General features: G+C 31.5%; 1 protein-coding gene across 1 annotated transcript in view; it reads left to right on the forward strand.

The window, feature by feature from the left end:
• Positions 1-21,233, forward strand: part of LOC118188104 (putative G protein-coupled receptor CG31760) — a 367,683-nt gene extending 346,450 nt beyond the window's left edge. Inside the window, exon 14 of the mRNA XM_085820854.1 lies at positions 12,309-21,233. Within this exon, the coding sequence (XP_085676980.1) occupies positions 12,309-12,527 (219 nt within the window). The 3' untranslated portion in view covers positions 12,528-21,233. The remainder of the gene's footprint in view (positions 1-12,308) is intronic.
• The last annotated feature ends 2,281 nt before the right edge of the window (positions 21,234-23,514 follow it).

The raw sequence follows: 23,514 nt of genomic DNA on the forward strand, positions 1-23,514 counted from the left end.
ACCCAACAGTAATTAAAAAAAGAAAGAAATTCTGAAATGATTCAGATTTTAAAGTCACACCACAGGATTTTTGCCAAGCTTTTTTATGCTCTAAGTATCGCAGGTTATTAATCTACTCTACTCCTGCGAACACAGTTCTTTTTGTCTTTTTATCTTTATTAAGCATTGCTTTCTTCACAGTTACGCCAGTTGCATTTCAGCAGCAAAATAACAAAAGCTTTAAAAGCAGTATATCTTCAGAATTACCGATACAGTATTAAGTGTTGGAGTACACGTTTCTATTCTTTTTTGTTTAAGTCATAGTAAAATGGCTTACAAAAATTTGATTTGCACTTTTATTATTAACTGTTATTCTTTTGGACATTATTTATTAAATATCACGTTCTTCACACTTGCACCGCATAAAATTCAATAGCAAAATCGCATATAATATATGATTATATGTGAGTAATATTTGAAAACAGCATAACTTTAGACTTCCCAATACAGTGTTAAGTGTTGCCTCTTTTGCCCTATTATTTCTTTAAAAATCTAAAACAGCTATTATAAAAAAGAAAAAGTATACAACAATTTCAACGAGTCCAAATAGTGTAGTTTATAAAAATATTTAATATTTCGAATTAGACAGTTTCTGTATTTAGTGTATTTTTATTTAAATCAGTCATGCAGTCATTAGTCCTGTATTAAAAAGAAGAAAACTATTCTTAAGAATTGCGTTTATGTCTTTTAAAATTCTTAGTTTGTTACTCACTACCCTTCTAGATTAAATTTGAAAGTTAAATTAGACATTACCGAATGACAACACGTTGACGCATGAAAAATAGAAATACATCATTTTCGGCAATGGCAACATATTGCTTTTAAATAGCCGAGTTTGTTAATTAAAATTGAAAGATAAATATGTTACATTTTATCTTATGGCAATAGTCTCTCCCGCTGAAGATAGCAATGTTTTATTTGGAACAGTGTTGCCACTGCTCTCTTTCAAATCTTTGAGTTTTTTTTGTAGAGCTATTAGATTATTTCGAAGCAGGAGACATGAAAAATGAGCAATGCCCTCGCCGAGACTCGCTGATGCGAAACGATGTTTATATATGGGGTTCCCTTGTGGACAGCGCTATCTCAGTAGACCATGTCGCCGATTTTCGAATACATATAGTACACAGAATAAGATTCAATGGCTAAGTCGTGACTGAGGATAAGCAACTACTGACAAGAGTTCATATCAGGTGCAAGAACATCGAAAAGATGAAAAGCCGATAGAGACTGAGCTAGGCCGAACTACCAGTAGCCTCGAAGGTGGAGATGAACTATGAGCAAGGGTAAGTACGCATGATGTAAAAAGAAGTGCCAGAATTGCAAAACAGTTCTTGCAACAAAATGTAAATAAATAGCATATTTAAAGTCCATTATCACCGAAATATCTGGTTACACAGTGGGGTTTAAAAAGTTGCATATGGCCAATCATAATGCACACATAAAAGAATTAAACACATTATTATTATTATTTTTTAATTTTAAGTTGTAAAATTTTTGGAGGTAATTTCTTGTATATATATATATATATATATATATATTCATAATTTTTTGAGACATACATATATGGCATATACATATACACATGGAAATACAAGTACATACAAATACGAATATATACAAAGTGAAAGTCAGGAAGCTAGGGAAAGTGCCTAAGTATCCCTAATAGCCTTTTACTGTTTACATGGCTATTATAATCATAGTTAAGAATAGGGATTGTGGGATTTTGGACCTTAGGGATATTTACAAAGAATTTTTCTACTAATTTAGCTGTATAAGCATAGAGTTCAGGTATTTTATATTTGTGGTGAATTGCCGAGTTTCTAATAAACCAGCGACAACCCACCGCTTGTACAATATTTTGCGAAGTTTACATTTTCTTTATAGAAATAACACAGGCATAATCCCAGACAGGACAAGTGAAACTCGGACCTCTCGAATACGCGCCAAGCGTGCTGACCATTACACCACGAAGGCATGCTAATAAGGCGGGATAAATGCCTTATATGTTAATCAAAATTCATTAAATATGATATAAGTAATAAAAATTCAAAATTCAGGTTTCCAGACTCATATGTTCAGGTGCAGAACTACGTGTATTCAATATTTGTTGGCTCTAGGTACCGTCGTTTTTCCACAGTGCAAGGAACATACATAGAGATTCTTCGTTACTTAATTGCTTTAAAAATAATACATGATGATAATATTTGATGGAAGGTGATTCGCATAAAAAAGTGCTTTTTAAGACTAAAAGCATCTCTGGTGCTAACAGACGTATTTTATGGACGGATTAAATGTCTAACGAATCAAATAGTCCTTAGTTGAAGTAAACTGAAAGTTTACTTTTTCTGAGCAAAAATTATTCTTGAAGAGAAACAAATGATGGATGCTTAATTAATTAGAGTCTACATGAAATGGAAGAGCTAAAAAGAATAGAAACGGGTACTTAGAGCAAAAATAGTGAAAATGAGAACTTTACAAATAACGTATTCTTTACCTCAATATTTGCGATGAGAACATCTTTTGGGGAAATAAACGATGTGCATCCTTACCAAGCTCTGATTCCAAAAGGAGAGGAAAGATGACGCTATTTTCTGAACATATCTAAAAATCATCGATTATTTCCCAGTGGGGTAAAGAAGAATTTGAGTAAAGGGCGTCATTCCGGGATAAAAGATCTGTTGTCTGTTTACTTCAAACTTGAATCCATTTTTCTGGACACAAAAACCTTGGCCATTTTATCAAATGTCGACATTTATAGGATGTTTGAATGTATTTTCCCAATATGATTAGTAAGCTTTATTTTACAAAAAATAAATATGTGCGATGACCTTTTTAATAAATAAGAAGCACTTCCACAACAGAAAATTTAGAATCAATTTAGTTTTTATTATCTTTACATTCTGTTTATAAGTAAGTGGTTGGAATAAAAGAAAGGCTTGCGTGTTTTACATGCGACTATGGACATGACAACGCGCCTCAGCTAACCTCAATGATTATCATGAGAATATCGTTGTGATTATCGGATAGGTTTTTGTTATACTGCATCGTAGAGGAGGATTTAAAGTTAATTTCTTGGTAGTAACAAAACCATGTCTAAAGAAATCCAAGAAAATTCTCGAGAGATAGTTGAAAGTTATAAACTGTTATACATATCGATAAAATAAATTAAAATACAATTAAAGTTTTGTTAACAAATAGTTATTAAACAAATAGTTATTAAATCTGAGCAGACCCTTAATGCCTTTCAAAAAAGAATGTAAAGCTCTGCGACTTTGTAGGTGATAAGATCTTTTAGTTAGTTAAAAGCAAGCATTCATATATCAGATACAGAGAAAAATGTCGAAATGGGAAAGAATGTAAAGAGTTAAGACAACAGTAATAAAAATCGATTATGACAAGAATTAATCAGTGTAGTGCCTAATGGTGGAGCAAGTAGTAAAATAAATAAAAATGAGACAAAAATTAATCTGTTCAAAACAGAAAAGTCAACATTTCCTTTCAGTACTTTGTCCTCCAATAATGAATCTCTGAAAAACTAATCAATTTATAGCTATGAGTGCATGTAATTTTTCTCAGAGAATGATTTAGCATTCTTCTAATCTGGAAGATATTTCAATTGAAAACGGGACTATCTGAAAAGAAATTTTCTTCTATCCTACTCAATCAATGTGATGTTCGGGAAAGTGTTTAAACGGATTATGCTTCCTTTACAGATATGAATATATTCATAATTTTTACATTTTCCTGAATGTATGTCGTACACAAATAGTGGCGAAAGGAAAGCATGTTGTATTAGCCATTTTCTCATCCGTTTCGAGATACATTATGCTACAGGTAACACGAAAACCTTTGAGGGGTAGAAATATAGCGAATTCGAAAAAGTTTGAGAAATACTAATTCTGAAACTCTTCGAAAAATATATATTACGGTCTGATTACCTGGGAATTTATCTTAGACATTCAATCTCCTCTTCCTTTATTAATCTTTTGGATTATTTCATATTTTTTGTCGTTTTATACCCTTTCTAGAATTTATGCTCTCTAGTTTTCAAGGTATAATTTTCAAATTTAAGTAAGACACGCAAGTGAAGCACTAATATAGGCAAGACACGAAAAACTTAAAAATAGTTAAAATCAAACTCTGATCGTGCTTTCAAATAAGAAGGCTTTACGACCTGAGTTATGTGTAATATTTTATTTGCAATACCTTGGGATTCTTTCGGCTCCAATAATCAATCTTTGAACCAACTGAAGCTGCATCAACTATTACCAAAATGCAAAACTTCAGGGAATCAACATGTCTTTATCCCGACAACAAATTACCAATTGACAGACTGGTGGTCATTAAAATTGCATCGCAAGGGAAAATGCATTCAGAGGGCCCAAAATTGCATGAATTCTACATAAACCTAGAAGCGGTTTAACCGCTTGCCTGATTATCCCGAGTTATCTCGGGTTCGTATATATTGCAGTTAATTATTATCCCGAGAAAACTCGGGCGAAGCAGAATTTGTTAGTACGATTTCTTTTATCACGAGAATTTGTTAGTACGATTTCTTTTATCACGGTTTTACTCGGTCTGGAGGAAATGTGAAGAAATAAATAAGCCTAAATAGATTGTAATATCAATGAACATTTTTAATGACAGAAATTAAACATAGTTGCGTACAGCAGAGCAAAAAGGCGAAGAAGTAAGAATGGTATACATATACATACATACGTAATAAACAGTTACGTCATCATTCATCACCGCGCGGATAAACGCGAACGGCGCATGCGTCAGGAGAAGCTCTCTTAAGCTAAACGTCGTATTATAATTTATGATACAACAATCCCCCTTTCGACGTTTGGCGGCTGAAAAAAAAATAAACATTAATCATTTACAGTTATTCCAATTAATTTACAGCACTTAGAATGTTTCGAAGCAGTCAGTGTTTTTGTCAGTACATCAGCAGGCATTTTCTCTGTTGGCACATAGTTAACGTCTATTTCATTTCTTTCATAAATTTCACGAATGAAATGATGTCTAATATGTATGTGTTTAGTGCGTGAGTGATAAACAGCATTTTTCATAAGCTTCTGTGCACCTTGATTATCACAATATATAATGGTTGGATAATCAGCAGTAAAATTTAATTCTTTAAGGAAACGACGTAAATAAACTGCTTCTTTGGCACTTTCTGAAAGACTGATGTACTCTGCCTCAGTACTTGATAATGCGACATTTTGTTGCTTTCGTGATTCCCATGTTATCGGATTTCCAGCAAGCTTGAATAGGTAACCTGTATATGATTTTCTAGTATTAACATCAGACGCCCAGTCGGCATCGGTATATCCAATAAGTGCTTTTCCAGTCTTTCGAAATTTTAAACAATAATTTTTAGTTCCTTTTAAGTATCGAAGAACGCGCTTTGCAGCCAACCAGTGTAATTTTCCAGGATTGTTACTAAATTGGCTCAGGTGACTGACGGCATATGTAATATCCGGCCTAGTAAACACAGAAAGATACATAAGCGAACCAATTAGACGGCGATAAGGTACATTGTTCATTTCTTCCTTTTCAGTTTCAGAAGGACACATTTCTTTACTTAATTTTACACTAGGATCTAAAGGAGTTGCTACTGGTTTTGCATCTTGCATATTAAACCTTCGTAGAATATTATCAACATATTTCTGCTGAGATAAATTAATAGAATTATTATTTACATCTTGATTAAATTCTATTCCAAGACAATAATGAAGTTTGCCTAAATCTTTAACATGAAATTCTTTAGAAAGATAACCTTTAAGTTCAGTATATAAATCACAGCTATTTGTTGCTATTATTAAGTCATCCACATATAAAATTAGAATTAACACACCTTGAGATGTTTTCATCCTGTATACACACTTATCTGATTGTAATGGTTGTAATCCAAAGTTTTTGAGTTTTTTGTCTAATTTTTCATACCACTGTCTTCCACTTTGTTTCAAACCATAAAGAGACTTTTGCAAAGCATAAACATAATCAGGATTATTTTGGTCTTCAAAACCTTTAGCTTGTTCCATGAAAATTTCTTCTTTTAAATCTCCGTTAACATAAGCCATAACAAAATATAGTTGATATAACATAAGGTCTTGTTCAGCACTGTATGCAATCACAGTTCTTATAGAGCTTGCTCTGGCTACTGGAGCAAATGTTTCATTAAAATCAATTCCAGGTTCCTGTGCAAATCCTCTAGCAACCAATCGAGCTTTTCTCTTTTGAACTGTTCCATCTGCATAATATTTCGTTCTAAGAACCCAGCGACATCCTATTACCTTTTTGTTGTGTGGTCGCTTTACTAATTTCCATGCACCATTTTTAACAAGTGCTTCATACTCACTTTGCATAGCCTTATGCCATTCTTCAGCATAACTTCCACTTAATGCTTCTTCTAACGTCGGATTTGTATCTTCTTCAGCAATTTGTGCTTCTTCCTATGTTTATCTTGTGGTACTCCTTTTTTGGTCTTCCTGGCTTCCCAGTCTTGACTTTCTTTGGACGACCTGCCCCCCTTTTAATCTGCATTTCAGGTAGTGCTTCGGAATCAGAATCTTCATTATCAGATGATTCAGCAGATGCTTTTGCCATATTTTTGGGGTCTTCTGTTATTTCATCAGCCGATATTTGATTTACATTCAGAGGTTCTTTCTTCTTTTTATCAGGAATATTTTCGAGAAATAAAACTTCTAAATCTTTATCATAATTAGTCGAGTTTTCAAATTCATCAATGAATCTAACATCTCGGCTTATAACGATTTTTCTGGAATTTTTATTCCACAGCCTGTATGCTTTCGATTCATTTGAGTATCCTACAAATATATGTTCTTCTGATCGAGGATCGAATTTCCCTTTAGACCTTTTATTAAGTACAAAACATTTTTGTCCGAATACTTTGAAGTGAGATACAGTTGGCTTGATGCCAAAAAATAACTCATAAGGTGTTTTGTTTACTCCCAGGCTTCGATTTGGGCAACGATTACGAATATAAACAGCACAGTTCAAGGCTTCAGCCCAAAAGGATTGAGGAAGATTACTTTGTAGTAACAAACATCTGGCCATTTCAGTTAAAGTGCGGTTCATGCGTTCAGCTCTCGAATTCTGTTGATGAGTCATTGGTGCAGAGAATTCTCGTTTAATTCCGCATTCTTGAATATATTTATTAAATTCTTCTCCGCGATATTCGAGACCGTTATCAGTCCGAAGGATTTTTATTTTCTTTCCTAGACGATTTTCGACCGCAGCTTTGTATTTAATGAATGCATTTTTCACTTCATCTTTAGTTTTAAGAAAACTGACTTCGACATAACGCGATTTGTCGTCTATGAAAGTAACAAAATAACGCGAACCAGCATGGGATGGGACTCTCATAGGTCCACACAAATCTGAGTGAATCAAGTTCAGTAATTCATCACTTTGAAATTTTGATTCTTTTTGAAAAGGTTGCACAGTTTGTTTACCTCGGATACAGACTTTGCAGTCTTTTAGAGATTCAGTGTTATTAAAATTTAAATTTCTAACCATGTTATCAGACTTAAGTCTTTTCAAATCAGACTCATTTAAATGACCTAATTTAAGATGCCACTTTACAAAATCACTTACCTGTGCTATTGCAGCTGTTTCAGTGCTTGGATGTATATAATAAAGATCACCATGACGAATAGCCTGCACTAGTATAGATCCATTTGGTTCTATTATTCTAGCATGTCGTTCTGTAAAAATCACTGAACGATTATTTGTAGTAGCTTTAGATGTTGACAGCAAATTACATTTTAATTCCGGAACACATAACACATTTTTGAGCGTAAGTTTAATTGTCTTATTTCCGTTAGGTACTGTTATAAGGACAGTTCCAATTCCTGTAATTTTTGCTGTTTTGTCAACTGCTAACTTTATGGTTGAATTCGTTTGAGGGTGAAATTCTGAAAATAACCTTCTGTCATTGCACATGTGAGATGTACAGCCACTATCTAAGCACCATGAGGAGGTCTTCTGATAAGCATTGTTTACTGCTAAACTAATCTGCTCTTCATAATTAGAAGCCATCATAGAACCTTGATTTCCCCTATTTGATTGTGCATATTTTCTATCAGCTATTTTCTTTCTGCATTCAGATGCCTTGTGCCCAATTTTCGAGCAGTAATTACACTTCAAGTTTCGAAAATTTCTTTCAGCTGGAAAATTTTTGTTTGAATTTACCTTCCATTTTTCATTTTTCTTCTGTTCTTGATTTCTTCTTTTATAATCAGTATAGTATGCATTCTGTGAATCTTGAGATGTTTTCCCTTTTCTTGCTTCCCATTCTTCTAACATTTTGATTTTCAAAGATTCGGGACTAGGTAACTGATCTCTTGATTCGATGGCGCATCTAAAATTTTCAAAATTTTCTGGAATACTATAGAGCAGAAGAATCGATAATAAATCATCAGCTATGTCAATTTCCATTTGTTTAAGCTTATCAACTATTTCGAAGAAATTATTCAAATGTTCAGACATCGTTTCGCTTTCCACCATTTTTCTAAATAAAAGCTGTTTCAATAATGTAGCCTTCTTCGCAGGTCCTTTCGATTCATATACGGCTTTGAGTTTATTCCACACAACATTTGATGTCACACAATGCTTTATATGACACAGTTCACTAGGATTAATAGCAAGAATTATATCTGCGCGAGCTTTTTGATCAGCTTGGAGCCATTTCTTTTCGTCTTCGGTTCCTTCAGCAGGTTTTAGCACTTTACCGGTTACATAATCCCAATGGTCGTTTTTAATCAATACTGCTTCTATTTGTAATTTCCAACTGTCAAAATTATCTTTTCCGAGCTTTTCTATAGTAGTCAAATGCGACATAATGCAATACAGTCTCTCACAGCCAAAAACCAAGATTGAGCGCTATAAAAATAGGCTTAACTGAACGCTGATCAGTTCTTACCGTTGATTAGACGTAACAGTTCTTGCACAGAATTAGGCTTAAGAGTTCAATGCTCGAAAACTTCAAAATGTTCATTTTAAAATAGGTATTTTGTTAATTAAGCACAGTTGAAACGTTCCTGGGCCCATAACCATTGAAGAAATAAATAAGCCTAAATAGATTGTAATATCAATGAACATTTTTAATGACAGAAATTAAACATAGTTGCGTACAGCAGAGCAAAAAGGCGAAGAAGTAAGAATGGTATACATATACATACATACGTAATAAACAGTTACGTCATCATTCATCACCGCGCGGATAAACGCGAACGGCGCATGCGTCAGGAGAAGCTCTCTTAAGCTAAACGTCGTATTATAATTTATGATACAACAAAATGAAAGGAAATATTCAGCTTTGATTGGCAGTTTGCCAAATTTTGTTGGTTGCGCGGTTCTTTTGGAGGGACTGGTCGCGTGTTTCCCTATTGTATAGTATACGTTGGCTTGTAGATTAGTAATGTATAAAGAAGGATGCATGCGTTGGGAAAAAATAAAATAATGTCGATGATGCAAGATAGCGAAAGCGATGATTTTTCAGATAGTGATTATGAAGAGGTGAGGGAAAAAAAATCAAATCCAACGAGACAGTGTACTCTGTGCTCCCGTGAAAGAGATTCATGTGGTAAGCCAGTAAGAAAAGAGACCAGATACCAGTGTAGAACGTCAGGTATCACTCTGTGTTGTCCCTTGTTTCAAAAACAATCATACAAAGATTAATATTTAACTATTTTCGTTTGCCCGAGATAGCTCGGGATAGTAAACTAATATTAAAAATAAATGCTTTTACACCTTCAAAAAATTAAAAATTCAACTTAAAACCTACATATTTTAATTTGTTTCGTTTTGTTGCATTTAATAATAGAATAAAAAAAGTGATGATTTTTTGCAATTTTTTTCAAAAAATTTGTAAGGGAAGCGGTTAAGAAAGGAGAACAGAGATCTATTATTAAATGCTGGAATTCTCTTGGTTTTCAGTGGTAGAGGAGTTTCAAGTTATTTCTAGCTCAAGTATTCTTGGACCAGAAATAGACTGGTATTGCAGATTTTTTAATTTCATTTCGAGAAAATGGTGACATACCAAGACAGTTAATTACTCTTCTGGGAAACTGGTGGTGGGTTTGGACGAAATACGGCCACACTGATGTGAATATAATATCATAGTCGAGGAAGAAATTCACTGATGTCAAGGATTTAGCTATCTTGACAAAAAGACAAACATTTTGCACGCACGGATTTTACTGATTTTATATCCATACCACGAAATCTAGTTCAAGGATTTGGGTGCATTGTATTGTATCCAGTCTTTAGATAGAAGTTTAGACATCATCTACAACATACAAGAATTCTGCAACACGCCCATTGTTTTGATTGTCATAGGCGTCTTCGTTCTGCAAAGGTGTCAAGAACATCGCGAAACTGTCTACTCAACATGAAACCGTCTTCTCAAACAACTTTTTCTATTCTTCTGTAAACTATGATGGTCTTATTCCTATTTGAGGGTACCATTTCGACAGACTGAATGAATCTTGCATTACCCATATCTATACCGATTCAGTACCTGTAGTACTGGAAACGGAATGTCTTTGTAATCCAATTCCATTTGTGTCCAATGTGTATTCTTGTGACATTTAACAGCCACCGTTACATATCTAAGGTGTTGGAGCTGTTACTATAACCTTCAGAGCCTTAGGCAGTAACCAACAAGACAATGAGTGATTGCATGTAGCATACACTAGCTGATAATTCCTGAACGACCATCATGTACCCTTTCTTCTTTGATCTCGAGTTTACTGCATGTGTTATTTACTAAGCACTTGCAGTTCATGAGAACATACTGGCTGGCACATCACAGACCATCCGGAACTGAGTAGATATATTGGAAGCATGTTGAATTCGCATGGAAGTGTATACCTATTGTCTCATCTTTGCGGAACCATTTTTCACACAATACACATTGTAGCTATATGAGCTACTGACTTCTTTACATTTCGGACATCGGTATGAGTGGCAATTTTAAACTTATAGCAAACTTTTGTATCATAGTAACTTTTGTATCATAAGTTATATGTATAATAAGGATGGCTTTTTTTTTTCGTAGTAGTGTGCATTTAATGAAAATGTGCGTGAAAACTGTAGAAATAATTCTGTTATGCTATAATCAGTGTAAAAAAAAAAGGGTAGGAAAATTGTTGAAGATAATACGAAAGCATTTATTACCAGAATTTGAGAATTTAAAGTTATTCAAAAATAACACAATAATTCAATAACAACTCAACATATCAGGAAATAATGTTCTCTATCCTATTAAGAAAATCGTATTTTATTTTGTTGGACAAGTCAGACTGAATTAGCTAATCATTTTCACATATTATATTCTCCTTCAACATCCATTTCTACTTCTTTTATTTAGTATAAAGCATATTTTCCCTCTATACAGATAATCAAGCTAAATTACGTATCGCAGAAAGATGTTAATAAAAACATAAGGCAAAAGTGCCTTATGTTATATTAAGTTAATCGAAACATTTATGGAGAAATATAAATGATGCGTAAAACAAAATATCAATTTACACCAGAAATATAATAGAAACTCTCTTTTTTAATGGAAAATCTTTCCGAATATTTTAATAAATCAAATTAATTTTCGAATTTGAACATTTTTACGCTTTATTAGTGAGCTATGAGAATAAAATTTTCCTTGGGTCAGGAATTTAAAAAACTTTATTTCTGTCATGTCTTATGATAAAAATATATATTCCATTACCTAGCTTGACAAATTTTAACTTGGCTAACAAAATCAATCATCAACCATGAATATAAGCAGCCTTTCAAGAAATGTTAGCAGCGCATAGTTTTCGAGTCATTTTAGTATAAGATAACTTTCAAATTGTGTAATAGGTGTCGCCACCGTCATAATCATAAGGCGGGGTGCTAGATTTAAGCCGTAGCCAGTCAAGGGAGGTAATGAAGTAAAATCTACTCAGCAAAATCGTAGACCTGATGTTAATTCACATTCATTTATCTGGGATTAGTAGCTTATTATAACTTATTATTGGCAGTTCAGCAGATAGAATAATTAGATCGATAATTAAAACAATAGACAAAACTTTTATCAGATTCCATGGCTTAAGCATATATGTAAACCGAATTTTTGTTGCCTAAGAACAGCAGTTTGGTTTATACAAGTTGTTACAGCTATGCCATTGCTTGAACACGCTCTGATGGTTCTGAATGCAAGCAGAAATAATAATTTTATATTTTTGTTTCTTTTATGTTAGGAAGAAGTACAAAAATTAGCTTCCCAAATTGAATTCATGAAAATAGTACACATGGAAGTGAATAATCGACACCTGAAGCCAAAACATGGTGGATTCTTCAGCCAGTCGACCAGTAACCAAAGTCCTGTCATTAAGAATATCTACATGAAATTCGAGAGCACAGATTCTCCTGGATCGCGTATATCTCCAGCAGCCGAACTCGTTAGCGAAAAGGTATGAAAATTCCCAACCGAGACCAAATGAAAACAATAAATCTAAAAGAAATTTCACCTGGAAGCAAGAATTGTGGATTCTTCTTCCTGTTGTCTTAGCTCCGAGAACAGCCATTTTCGAGAGGATGAGGCATTTTAAATGAGGATTTTCGAAAAGGTGGTCATTTTGAAGGGAAGCATAATCGACAATGGAACAACTTTTTGAAGAATATTCTGCCACAAAATACATCTCGCTGTTGAGAAAGCATGCCTGTTTCCGTTGAGCGACAGAAAGAAGTAGTTTCCGACTATAAGAATTCTCTATTAGGCGAAACACTGAAAAACATTCTTATCATGTAAATGTCAATATAACATCACTTCATATAATCCTATCTCTGGTGTGTTAGCGTCCATCTATGTTGATTCGGAGACTATAACTCGCTTTAAAGAGCAGTTAAATTCCAGTAAGTTATACACATTAATTATCAGAAGCGTTTTATTTTGTTTCGGAGAGAAGTATTAGTTTAAATAAAATAAATCTTGAACATACTATTCAAAATAATGTAAAGTTATCATATATATATCAAAGCTGCCATTAAATAAATATTTTAACTTCTTCTACCAAGCAATAGTTATTTAACAAATGACGTATTTTATCTTCTTTTTTAAAAATAAATTTTGACAAACGATATTTGCAACTCATTTTTCTGATATTATATAATATTCATTAAAATACTATAATGCATGTGATTCAATTTGATATTCAGATTTTATTAGTATTGTATTAATAATTCAAAGTAACTTTTAAATTTATATGTATACATATATACACAATAGTTTTCATTCTTTAGAAGTGCGGACTGTAATCTACTATTGCATAATTATTACAAAACTTACTAAATCCTGTTTCTAGTATCAATCAATGGTTAATAAAAACTTTTAATATAAATAAGAATGTATTTAAGCATTTAGCATAAATTTCATTAATCATATTAAATATTATTAATCTAAAGGAAAAAGCATCTAAGATTTTTACAGATAATTTTCAAATAAAATTATTTGATAAAACTATAAATTTTACAACGAACTCCTACGCGAGTTATTCTAGTTAGTTACATTTATTTGACAAAATAAATAATTATTTAGATTGAGTTTTTCGAAGTATTATTAAAAACGTTATATTTGGTAGAGTTTTTTATGTAATCTTTCTTAGACATTACTTTGTAAATAATATTTTCATGCATTTCAGTTAGTAATTGTGAAATAATTAAACTCTTCAAATTGTAATGTTTTATAAAAATTATAAACGTTTAAGTACGTTCTAATCAATATTTAGAGTAAATGTTTATATATGTTTTGCAGTAAGTTTCTGATAGTATAAGAATAGAGTAATTGTTTCATATGCTGCCTGATTTGTAATTATAAACCATACAGTTATTACAAAAGTTGCAATCATAAACCATATAGTTATTAAATTGTGTTCATAGTAAAATTTAAAAATTTTGACTATGCAAAAGTTTAAGGAAATTTGGTTTCAAAATTAAAACATAAATTTATGTAAATACCTGAATTATATATTTTCTGTTAAGCAGGGTTTTCGTTTTATTTCATTTTGAAGTTTATATAATATTTAACTTTGCAGATTAAAATTTCTGAAATTTTAAAATTTTTATTAATATTTCATAAAGTTATTCGTACAAATTTGTTAAAAGAAAACTGTGAATACTGTAAAAGTTTTGATTAAACATGAAACAAATTTATTCCACAGTAAACAAAGTAAAAATATACTTTATAACTACTTATTTTGATAAATATTTAAATAATTACATAAACTGGAGTAAACCTAATATTTTTGGAGCAATAATTTTGTGTAAGTGAGAGATTTTTGTTCAATTTTTGTAATTAAAAATCTCAATCTTTAATGTATAAAGTTTTCTCTGTGATAATGTTCAGACATATAAGATAAGCTAGAAATTTTAATTCAGATATCATAATTGCGGAAATGTAATATACCGTAGATTTCAAAACGTTGTTTATAATTTAAACAACTTTTATGATAATTTTGAACAATCCCGTAAATCATCCATTCATAAATTTGACTCTTGATTGCTGTAAATTATGTACATTTATGGATCTATAGGTTTTATATCGCCGAAGGAGTATTTTGTATTCGATGATATGTGTATTAAATTCTTTTGTGTATAATGTAATCTATTCGTAACGTTTTGTGATTTCAAGTGGATAAAATTACTGTTCAGGTAAAGTGTAATTTAAATGTAGTAAAATCTCGTTAACACATCACTATTTTATTTTATTATGATTATATTTCCTAAAAGTATTAAACCATTCCTTAATTAAATTATCCTTATAGAACTCTTTCAGAGCAGTCCGTGATTTTAGGATCCAAATTTTTAAAAAGTCGATGGAATTCAGAAATAGCAGAGGCACGCCATTGCAATTATTTTATTTAAATAAAATCTAGTCACAGGACTCATTACTCCTGTTGAGAAATGTGCCTCATAAACTCTCACACTGAATTTCCGAAATATTTACGACTAGAGTAAATAGGTAATTATTTCGCTTTAAGAGTTTTAGATGAGATGCATTCATGGAAGAACAACTGTGTTTCATTATAAATTTACAACTAATTTGGTCTCCAACTTCACAGTTTTATTTTTATTGCAAGATCTTTTGATCTGATTACGCTTTTGGTTAAATTTGTAGTGCTAAATATTAATTTGTTTTATAAATTTCTTGGTTGTCATCGCTATACAGCAGTGGTCTCAAACTCAAATTACATGCCGGCTGAAAGCATGATATAGAAACACCTGACGGCACAGAATATTTTTTTCACATAATAAACATTTCTTGTCACCAAACTAAAAGAATATTTTATCGAAATTAAAAATTTGGCTGACTAAATATTTACCAAAACATGCATAAATGATAATAATGACAACGTGAGGGGGAAAATTCAAATTATTATTTTCTATCTGAAATCTGAATTTTGATACCTGCAAGACAGTTTTGTAGGTTACCTTTTGTAATTCAAACCTAAATATTAAATTTTCATTCTGTCATTTATTTCAGATAATTCTAATAAAAATTACAAAAGCACAAAAACTACAGCACTACCTCTTACCCATAATAATAAAACATTATAATGAATTATTCTTTTACATTCTGAATTTTTATACTATACACACACACATACATATATACACCATTGTTCATTTTAAAAAATTATTTCTTATCATTTTTTAAGTTTTAAATATATCACCATTTTATATTTTATTTAAAACCGATAATAAAAAATATTCACTTTACTCACCCAAGTGATGTATTAGCGAGAATTTACTGATGTATTTTTCAAATTCAAAAGCATGATAGTTGCGTATTAGTTAGATATTTCTCGATATTAGGTGTATCTATTTATGCCAGCTGGAATGAAGAGCTACAAAACCGTTACTACTACAAATGTAATGTTCGCAATATTTTTACAAATGATATGAATGTAAATGTTTAAGCGAGCATGAAAGTTGATGTACTGTGAATATATATATGTAAAGTTTTTGAATATACGAGATGTCAAATAAAGCTGAAAAACTTGTATATATATTTATGAACACATATGTGCGTATACAAGAAGGAAGAAGAAAAAGTTATGTATTTTAAGTATGAAGTTAGTATCGAATCTCTCCTGCCTGTTTGTAGGTATATTAGTGCATGTTTATTGAAAAGCATTATCACAAAAATACAAATATCGTTGTACTTTTGTCTTCCGTATACCTACATTCAATAAAATATAATGTTTGTAATGTTGTACATTTCCAGGCTTTGGATCAAAGGTGGTCAAAATTATTCTTTTCTTGATTTATTTTAATATTGAGTAATACGTAAATATTCCGAAACATCTGAGATATTATTAAACGTTTTTAACTGAGTTAAACAGAAATTTCGATTTGGCATTTTCAATTTATTTTTATCATTTACTTGCTTAGTTTTCCTGCAAATTATATTATCATACATTTTCATTATTTTATTCAAAATTTTAAGTAGCACCATTATTCGAACCAATCTGTTTTCTAAATATTGTAAATATATAAATTTTTAATAATCTTGTATTATACGTTTTACCGCTTTTAGTTTCTTATTTATATTTTATATAGCAACACTTTTTGTTTGTTGTTTTAATCATTTCCCCGCCATTTTATTCCACGTTCGAGTTTAAAAATAGTGTTTTAGTGGTGCCATCTAGAAAATAAATAATGAACTAAAAGTGGTAGTTCGCATATTACATGATTACCAAACAGTGGCGAATCCAGGATTTTGGTCAAGATAGTTGAGATCATAAAACTTTTATATAGACGTGAAATTTCCAAATTTTACTGGAGTTAAGGAAGGTGTTTTCTTAATCTATTATCATGAATTCTGTATTATAAATTCATATATCAGGTGCTTAAGCTAACTGAAAATTTAAGTGATATTTTAAAGACCTGATAATAATAGCATAGATATAAAAATAGTATCAGTTTTTGTTTATTATTAAACGTTACAAAAAAATACATTTATATCAAACATTAAACTGAACAAGTTAGAAAATGGCAGCAAACTTAAGGTAATATTCATATTATGGCTCATTTGGCCTAACTTATTGAGCAGTTTATTAACATTTATGTTTATATTATGATATGATATTATATATGATATTCTGATAATTGGCAGGGCGGTAAGTTTATTTTCCCTCTGTTGTATTTTTTTAAATAATTAATCTTGTTAAGGTATTGTAGCTTCCCTCTGGAGTTGTTGTTGTTACCATTGCTGCAACTAAAAAACACGCGTATGTTGGGAAAAATCCCCTTTTCACATCTTTTTATCATTTCGGTAAAGGAAGATTTGGTGTCTGGAAATTCATTCATTTGCCATTAGTAAATATTCAGCAGGTGCTTGGTGTTGAACGCACCATTTTTAAGCAGGTCAAAATCATAAAATCTGACCAATATATAGAAATCGGCGAGGTTTGCTAAGTTAGATACCAAACAGCAAAATGATTATAGAATATCTTTATGAACTAAAATCTTATTCAGAATTACTTTAATCAAGGCATCCAAAAATGGGAGAAAGCTGGAAATAATATCTACGTTGTACAGTTCGATTTATCGTTTATTTGTTCTCTGAATAATGTTTATCATCCTTCGTTTCTCACACATTGCTCTTGCTTTAGAAACAAATGTCTCAAATTGATCATCTGTATTTTTGCTAATGTCCATCAATTGATCTTGAAGCATTTGGGTGTATTTTATCGTAGCAGCCAAATCCATATCTTCTTTGTATAGGCATCTACTTAATAAAATATATCTAATAAATACTAATTCGCTGACGAAAAGGAAAACCATAAATTTCACAGTGCGCATGAAGTTGATTAATCCAATGGCACCAGTCGATGCGTCGAGTTGGTGCAATAACAAACTTTATCCAAACCTTCGCATGCAGCATCCAAAAGGTCAACGCAAATTATTATAGAGTCATGCCTCTCCACCCTTCTTGTGGGGCACAGTTTCTTTAAATGCAATTTTTTTTTAATTCGAATAAAAACTCATCAAGCATCTTTGCTAAAACATCTTGTCTTTTTTATGTGTGAAGCAATGAATGTGTCTTTTCATTTATCCCAAAACAAATTTTGATATCTTGGACATGTCAAGAATCTGAGATTGCAAAGTGTAAGCAGTGTGACAGACAATGCCATAAATGACTTTAGGCTAATGTTCGGCAATACATGCTTGCATCGCATTAAATTATCCGTTCATAACAAGAGCGCCATTGTAACATTGTCCTTGAAGGCATTATGATTATTGATTTTTTTTTATATACTAAATGGTGGCATTTGCCTATAAAGGCATTGGCCACTACTATGGCCAGAAGTGGTAGCCATTTTACTTATGGAGGCACCTAATAGGCGGCCACCATTACCTCCTATGAAGGGATAGACAGTTTTACATCCATGCCTTCTCCGGGATTCGAAGCCGGGCTCTTTGGTATAGTAGTTAGGCTCCCCTAACCACTATACCGTCTGGGCGGAGATTATTGAAATATTGTAAGAAACGTTTCCTTCTCCTAAATCCTTCCTATACCGAATGGCCCACAGGCCGCGAAGATATAGCATAATGCATGCATGTAAAATACACAATACTTGCAATAAGCTGCATTTTTTGCTTAAGGGATACTGTCTGAACCCTGCATACTAAAATTTTCTGGAGAACATTTCGCTTGTTGCGCCACTTGACGGGAACTCGAAATTTTCGGACGGCTTCCATCTAAGTTTCAAAAACTCCAAAAAAAATCTGAGCTTGTTGCAAGATTTTCTTTTAAACAACATGACGTCATTATCATCTACATTTCAATTCTGAGAGCACAACAAATTCTCCTAATCATTCTCATTATTATTAGTACTACAACTACCACAGAAACAGGAACTAGATATGACATTACCCATCACTGAAACCCAATAAGAACTACTACCAGTAAGAAACTATTATGATAACGATTACCAATACTGTCAATTACTTCAGTCTCCACCATAATAGTTTTTGCTTTTCTTGGCTTGAAAAAACTCAACAAAGAAGTTTGCTTTTTTTATGAAGGAGATTTAGAATGGCATTAATATTGAGGCAGCCATATGCTAATATAATACCTCATGTTGTAATTTAATTATAACAAAATGAAAAATTTAATTATTTGGGACACAGGTACTCACAATAATTTATTTGTAATAACATACATAAAGTCTCATAAAATTCATGCTCAGTACAAAAACATTTTATTTTCACTAATATTAAATATGACTAATCACTAATGGCACATTAATTATTAATGCCAAAATTATTGAATATCAAAACTAATAGCTTATGTAAATCAAGACATTTTTATATTACAGACTTTATTCACTTTACAACAAGAATCACAAAGGACCCTACAATATTTTCGATAATTTAATGAAAACACTATTAACCAGCGAAAGAAATGTTTTCGGTTGCGTCAACGCTACGAGTGGAATGACAACAAAAGCGGGAAAATGTTTCGACCTGTCTAGCCAGAAAATAGTTTTGCCATATTTTTTAAGAAGGAGGAGATTGAGAAAAAATAGGTGTAGTGATTTTTTAAAAATCAAGAATTCTGGTTTAGCTTTGGGGGACTGTAGCCCTATAACTCCTCTCCTGGATCCTCCACTGTGTGCCAAACCTTTTTATATATTAGTATGCATATCAATGTCCTATCTCTTTCGAATGGAATAGTCCTATTTAATAATATGGTAAGAAATGGCGCCAGTATGAAATATGGACAATCAAAATGTAAACAAACGTGAAATGTGCAGTATTTGAAAAATTGATAGTGAGAAATATAATAAAATATTTCTCCATATTAGATAAATAAAATCGAACGAATTAAAACATGGATATATAATATAATTTTGTTAATAATTTGTGCAAAGTCGTACAAATTATGGAATTTGTTGAGTATACTCATATAATTGTTATTCATATTGTATTTTTATGCAGATTGATGTTGTGGCATATTTTATTAGTACATGGCATGTTCACCTGTTGTGTAGAGAAATTTGTTTTAATATTTAGCTGTTAGTCATCCCTGAAAATCTGGACTAATCAATAAAACTTGATTGCCATCTAAATTTTAGCAACATTTCAGCCCCTCTTCTCAAACTAATTATTATTATTTGACTTTTTAATCAAACGTCAGAATTTTTACAGAAATACTTTTAACTAAGTTATTTATTAAATAAGTCAAAATTTAATCACGTTTGTCGACAGCTATTTTGATAACATTAAATGACGGGAATAAATATCCTTCAAAATAGAAATGAAATTTTAATTATCTAATATAAATGTAACTAGAAACACATAAATAAGCACTTTCATAAAATTTTAGATAAAAAAAATGCAAAAACGTTATTATGAAGGTGTCCTTTCAGTAGAAGAAAACATGGTAGTGGCAAATTTAAAATTAGACAAAAAAAGCAACTTTAGTTCAGGAGGGATGTTTGGGAAGAATTTTATTTTCAAGAAGAAAAAAATAATTTTCCAAAAATATTTTTGCTTCTGAAGAAGAGGGACTTGCTTCTGAATGCGTTCAAAATCGGTACACTTATTAAATATCTACCTCAAACTAAGAGATTTTTCTGGCCTAGTTTTAACTAGGCCTAGTTCGCTAAAATTGAAACCAAGCTGTTTGGCGACTTAATGCCTTACTTGGCCACTTCGCAATTCTTGTAATCAATTTTGAATTGATTGGCGACTTTATTTTAGTTCAAACTTTTCCATATTATTTTGATCATATTACCAGGCTTCGTGAACACAATAAGGAATGTATATTCCACCTTTTTTCATATACGAATGGTCTAGACTTCGGCAGATTGATAACAATATCAGAACAGCTATTACATTAAGGGACGTCTATTCTAATGGAAAATAAAAGGACATGGAACTAACTGTTCTAATAATTATGCTATTCGGAAAGCATAATGTTCAAAATACAAGGTACATAACTTAAAGTTATATAATTTAAATTTCTCATTTTTTACAAATATAATGTTTGAAGATACATTGTTGAGGTTTGTAGTCAAACTTCATCAATGCATGACTTTTTTGGGGTGATTATAAAGCAACAGATTAAACGTATTGATTTTTCTAAGGCAGAATAAAGATTATTTAAATTGATATTTCAGACTTCCTTATTGAATTCAAATCTCAGAAAAGATGAAGCACTTTACTCTAACGAAAGAAATATTTTAATTAGAAGAAAAATTAATTCAAAATTAAGCAAAAAAAAGTAAATTTAAATTGGCATAGATTTTGAATTAAACTTTACCGATTTCGAAAACGACAAACTTTACCAATTTCGAAAGTGACGATGAAGAAACCTCAGATGTGATTTTCACTATGGAAAAATTAATAGGAGAGCCTTAACTTCGGGAAAGTAAAACGAAAAATGAAATAAATATGTAAGATAAATACGAAGATGAAATTTGGAATAATACAAGATTCTAGAAAATTATATGGCAGATGTAGTGACGTATCATCCTCATATCTACTAACAGCAGCGGCTGCTGCTTTATTTTATTCGAATCTTCCCTAATTCATCTTCGAAGGAAAAACTGAAAATGCGAGTAAATAAATATTGCAATTTTAGCTTAAGTTTTCTTACTGCTAAGTTAAAAATCCTTGGTCCTTGATTCTATGTGAGTCATGCCTTAAACGAAAATTGCAGTTATGATTTAACGAAATGCCTTAAACGAAAATTGCAGTAATGAGGGTTTCTTATAAATATTAATTTTTAAGACTATAGGGTATTTCTCCCACCTCCTTGGCGTGGGTTCTGCACGCTAAGCTCGATTCCCGACGAAGGCGTTGTTAATTTTTTTCCTCTCCCACTTTTCCAATTAACCTAATGTCTCTACAAGATATTTTTATAATTATAGGTTATGGTTATGCGCCACTGAGCAGGCTTTCGACCTAAGGTAAAACAGAACGGATGCCTGATCAGTGGGAAAAACAACAAGTAGCCACCACAACAAGGCAATGGCTGAAAGACCAAGTGTCATTAATTGCTCTTAATCAGGAATGTCACAGAAAAGTACTCTACAAAAATGATTGCAGGACATCTTGCATAAGATGCTACATATGGCAATAAGCAAAACGTCAGTGTATAATATTATAGTGCATTTAGTAATAAGATACATAAATATTATGAGATAGAGCTCTGATAAAGTACGAATAATACTATAAGTTAGATAAAACTAAATGTGAAATGTGACACATTAAATTTATGTTGTTTGACATAATAACTGTACTAATGCAAAGCGTTTTATAACACATAAATAGTTATTTAAGAATGATGTAAATAGGTGATATATGAGTGAACCAAAATGCAATAATACATTGCGTTAGGTGATTGCATTAGTTGTTTTAAAACAATGCCCTACTTACTCTACACATATCTTACAAACATTACAGCAAATAAAGCATTACATGAAATGATTCAATGAAACAGTTATACTATATGTAAAATGGCAAATATGATAATAATTTAAAAATATACTTGACGATAATTATAGATATAATTTTACAATTATCTTTCGTTTTGTACGAGCTATTATTTTCTCAAACATAACTTAAATGTTTTGCCCTTAAATAAGAAAAGGTATCGCTTCAGAAATATATCACATACTAAGCCACTTGAAAAATGTAATTGGTTCATCTTCTCCGGAACAGATGTACAATCAAAACAGTGTAAATTTTGATTAGATTCCTTCTTAAATTTGTCTGTTTCCAGGGTTAAGTCTTTTACTAAAGCGATTCGATAACTAACACTTCAGTCTCAATACGGAAACTTAGCATAATTCTGACTCCCAATATTACGAAGTCCAATAAAAAAAAGGACTTCCAGAAAGAAGATTATACATAGGGTACTCTTGGCAGGAACAGAACACGAAAACAAAGCTTTTCACACTGTTTCCCTCTTTCGAAAATCTATCGGATTATTTAAATTTTTTTTTCAAAACGGAAATAATTAATACCCTGCAACTTAAAAAAGAAAATAGCAGTAGGGCTATGAACTCATAATTACGTAGTATAATTATCTTTCCCATTTACGACAAAATTATGTGAACTGTTGTAATTGAAATATGGTGATTATCCGTGTCGCATGTTATCTAAAGGACTTAGAAATATAGAAGATAAAAATACCTTGAAGTTGTAGAGTCATTAGGTTAATTAAAAGCAGAAAAGATGAAAAATATGCAACCGCCTTCGCCGGGAATCGAACCACGGACCTCTGGAATACCGGCCCAGCGTGCTACCGTTACACCGGTGCACGCTAGGGAAGTGGTAGAAATACCTCATAAAGTAAATAAATCAAAAATAAATTATAAAGACTTTTAAATTTTCTAAAAGAATAAATAAGATATCATTCATTCAAGTTATAAATATTTTTAATTTTTC

Source organism: Stegodyphus dumicola, chromosome 7 (assembly GCF_044657685.1).
Source record: "Stegodyphus dumicola isolate Sdum_Otavi_A_Nest chromosome 7, ASM4465768v1".
Taxonomy (NCBI): Eukaryota; Metazoa; Arthropoda; class Arachnida; order Araneae; family Eresidae; genus Stegodyphus; species Stegodyphus dumicola.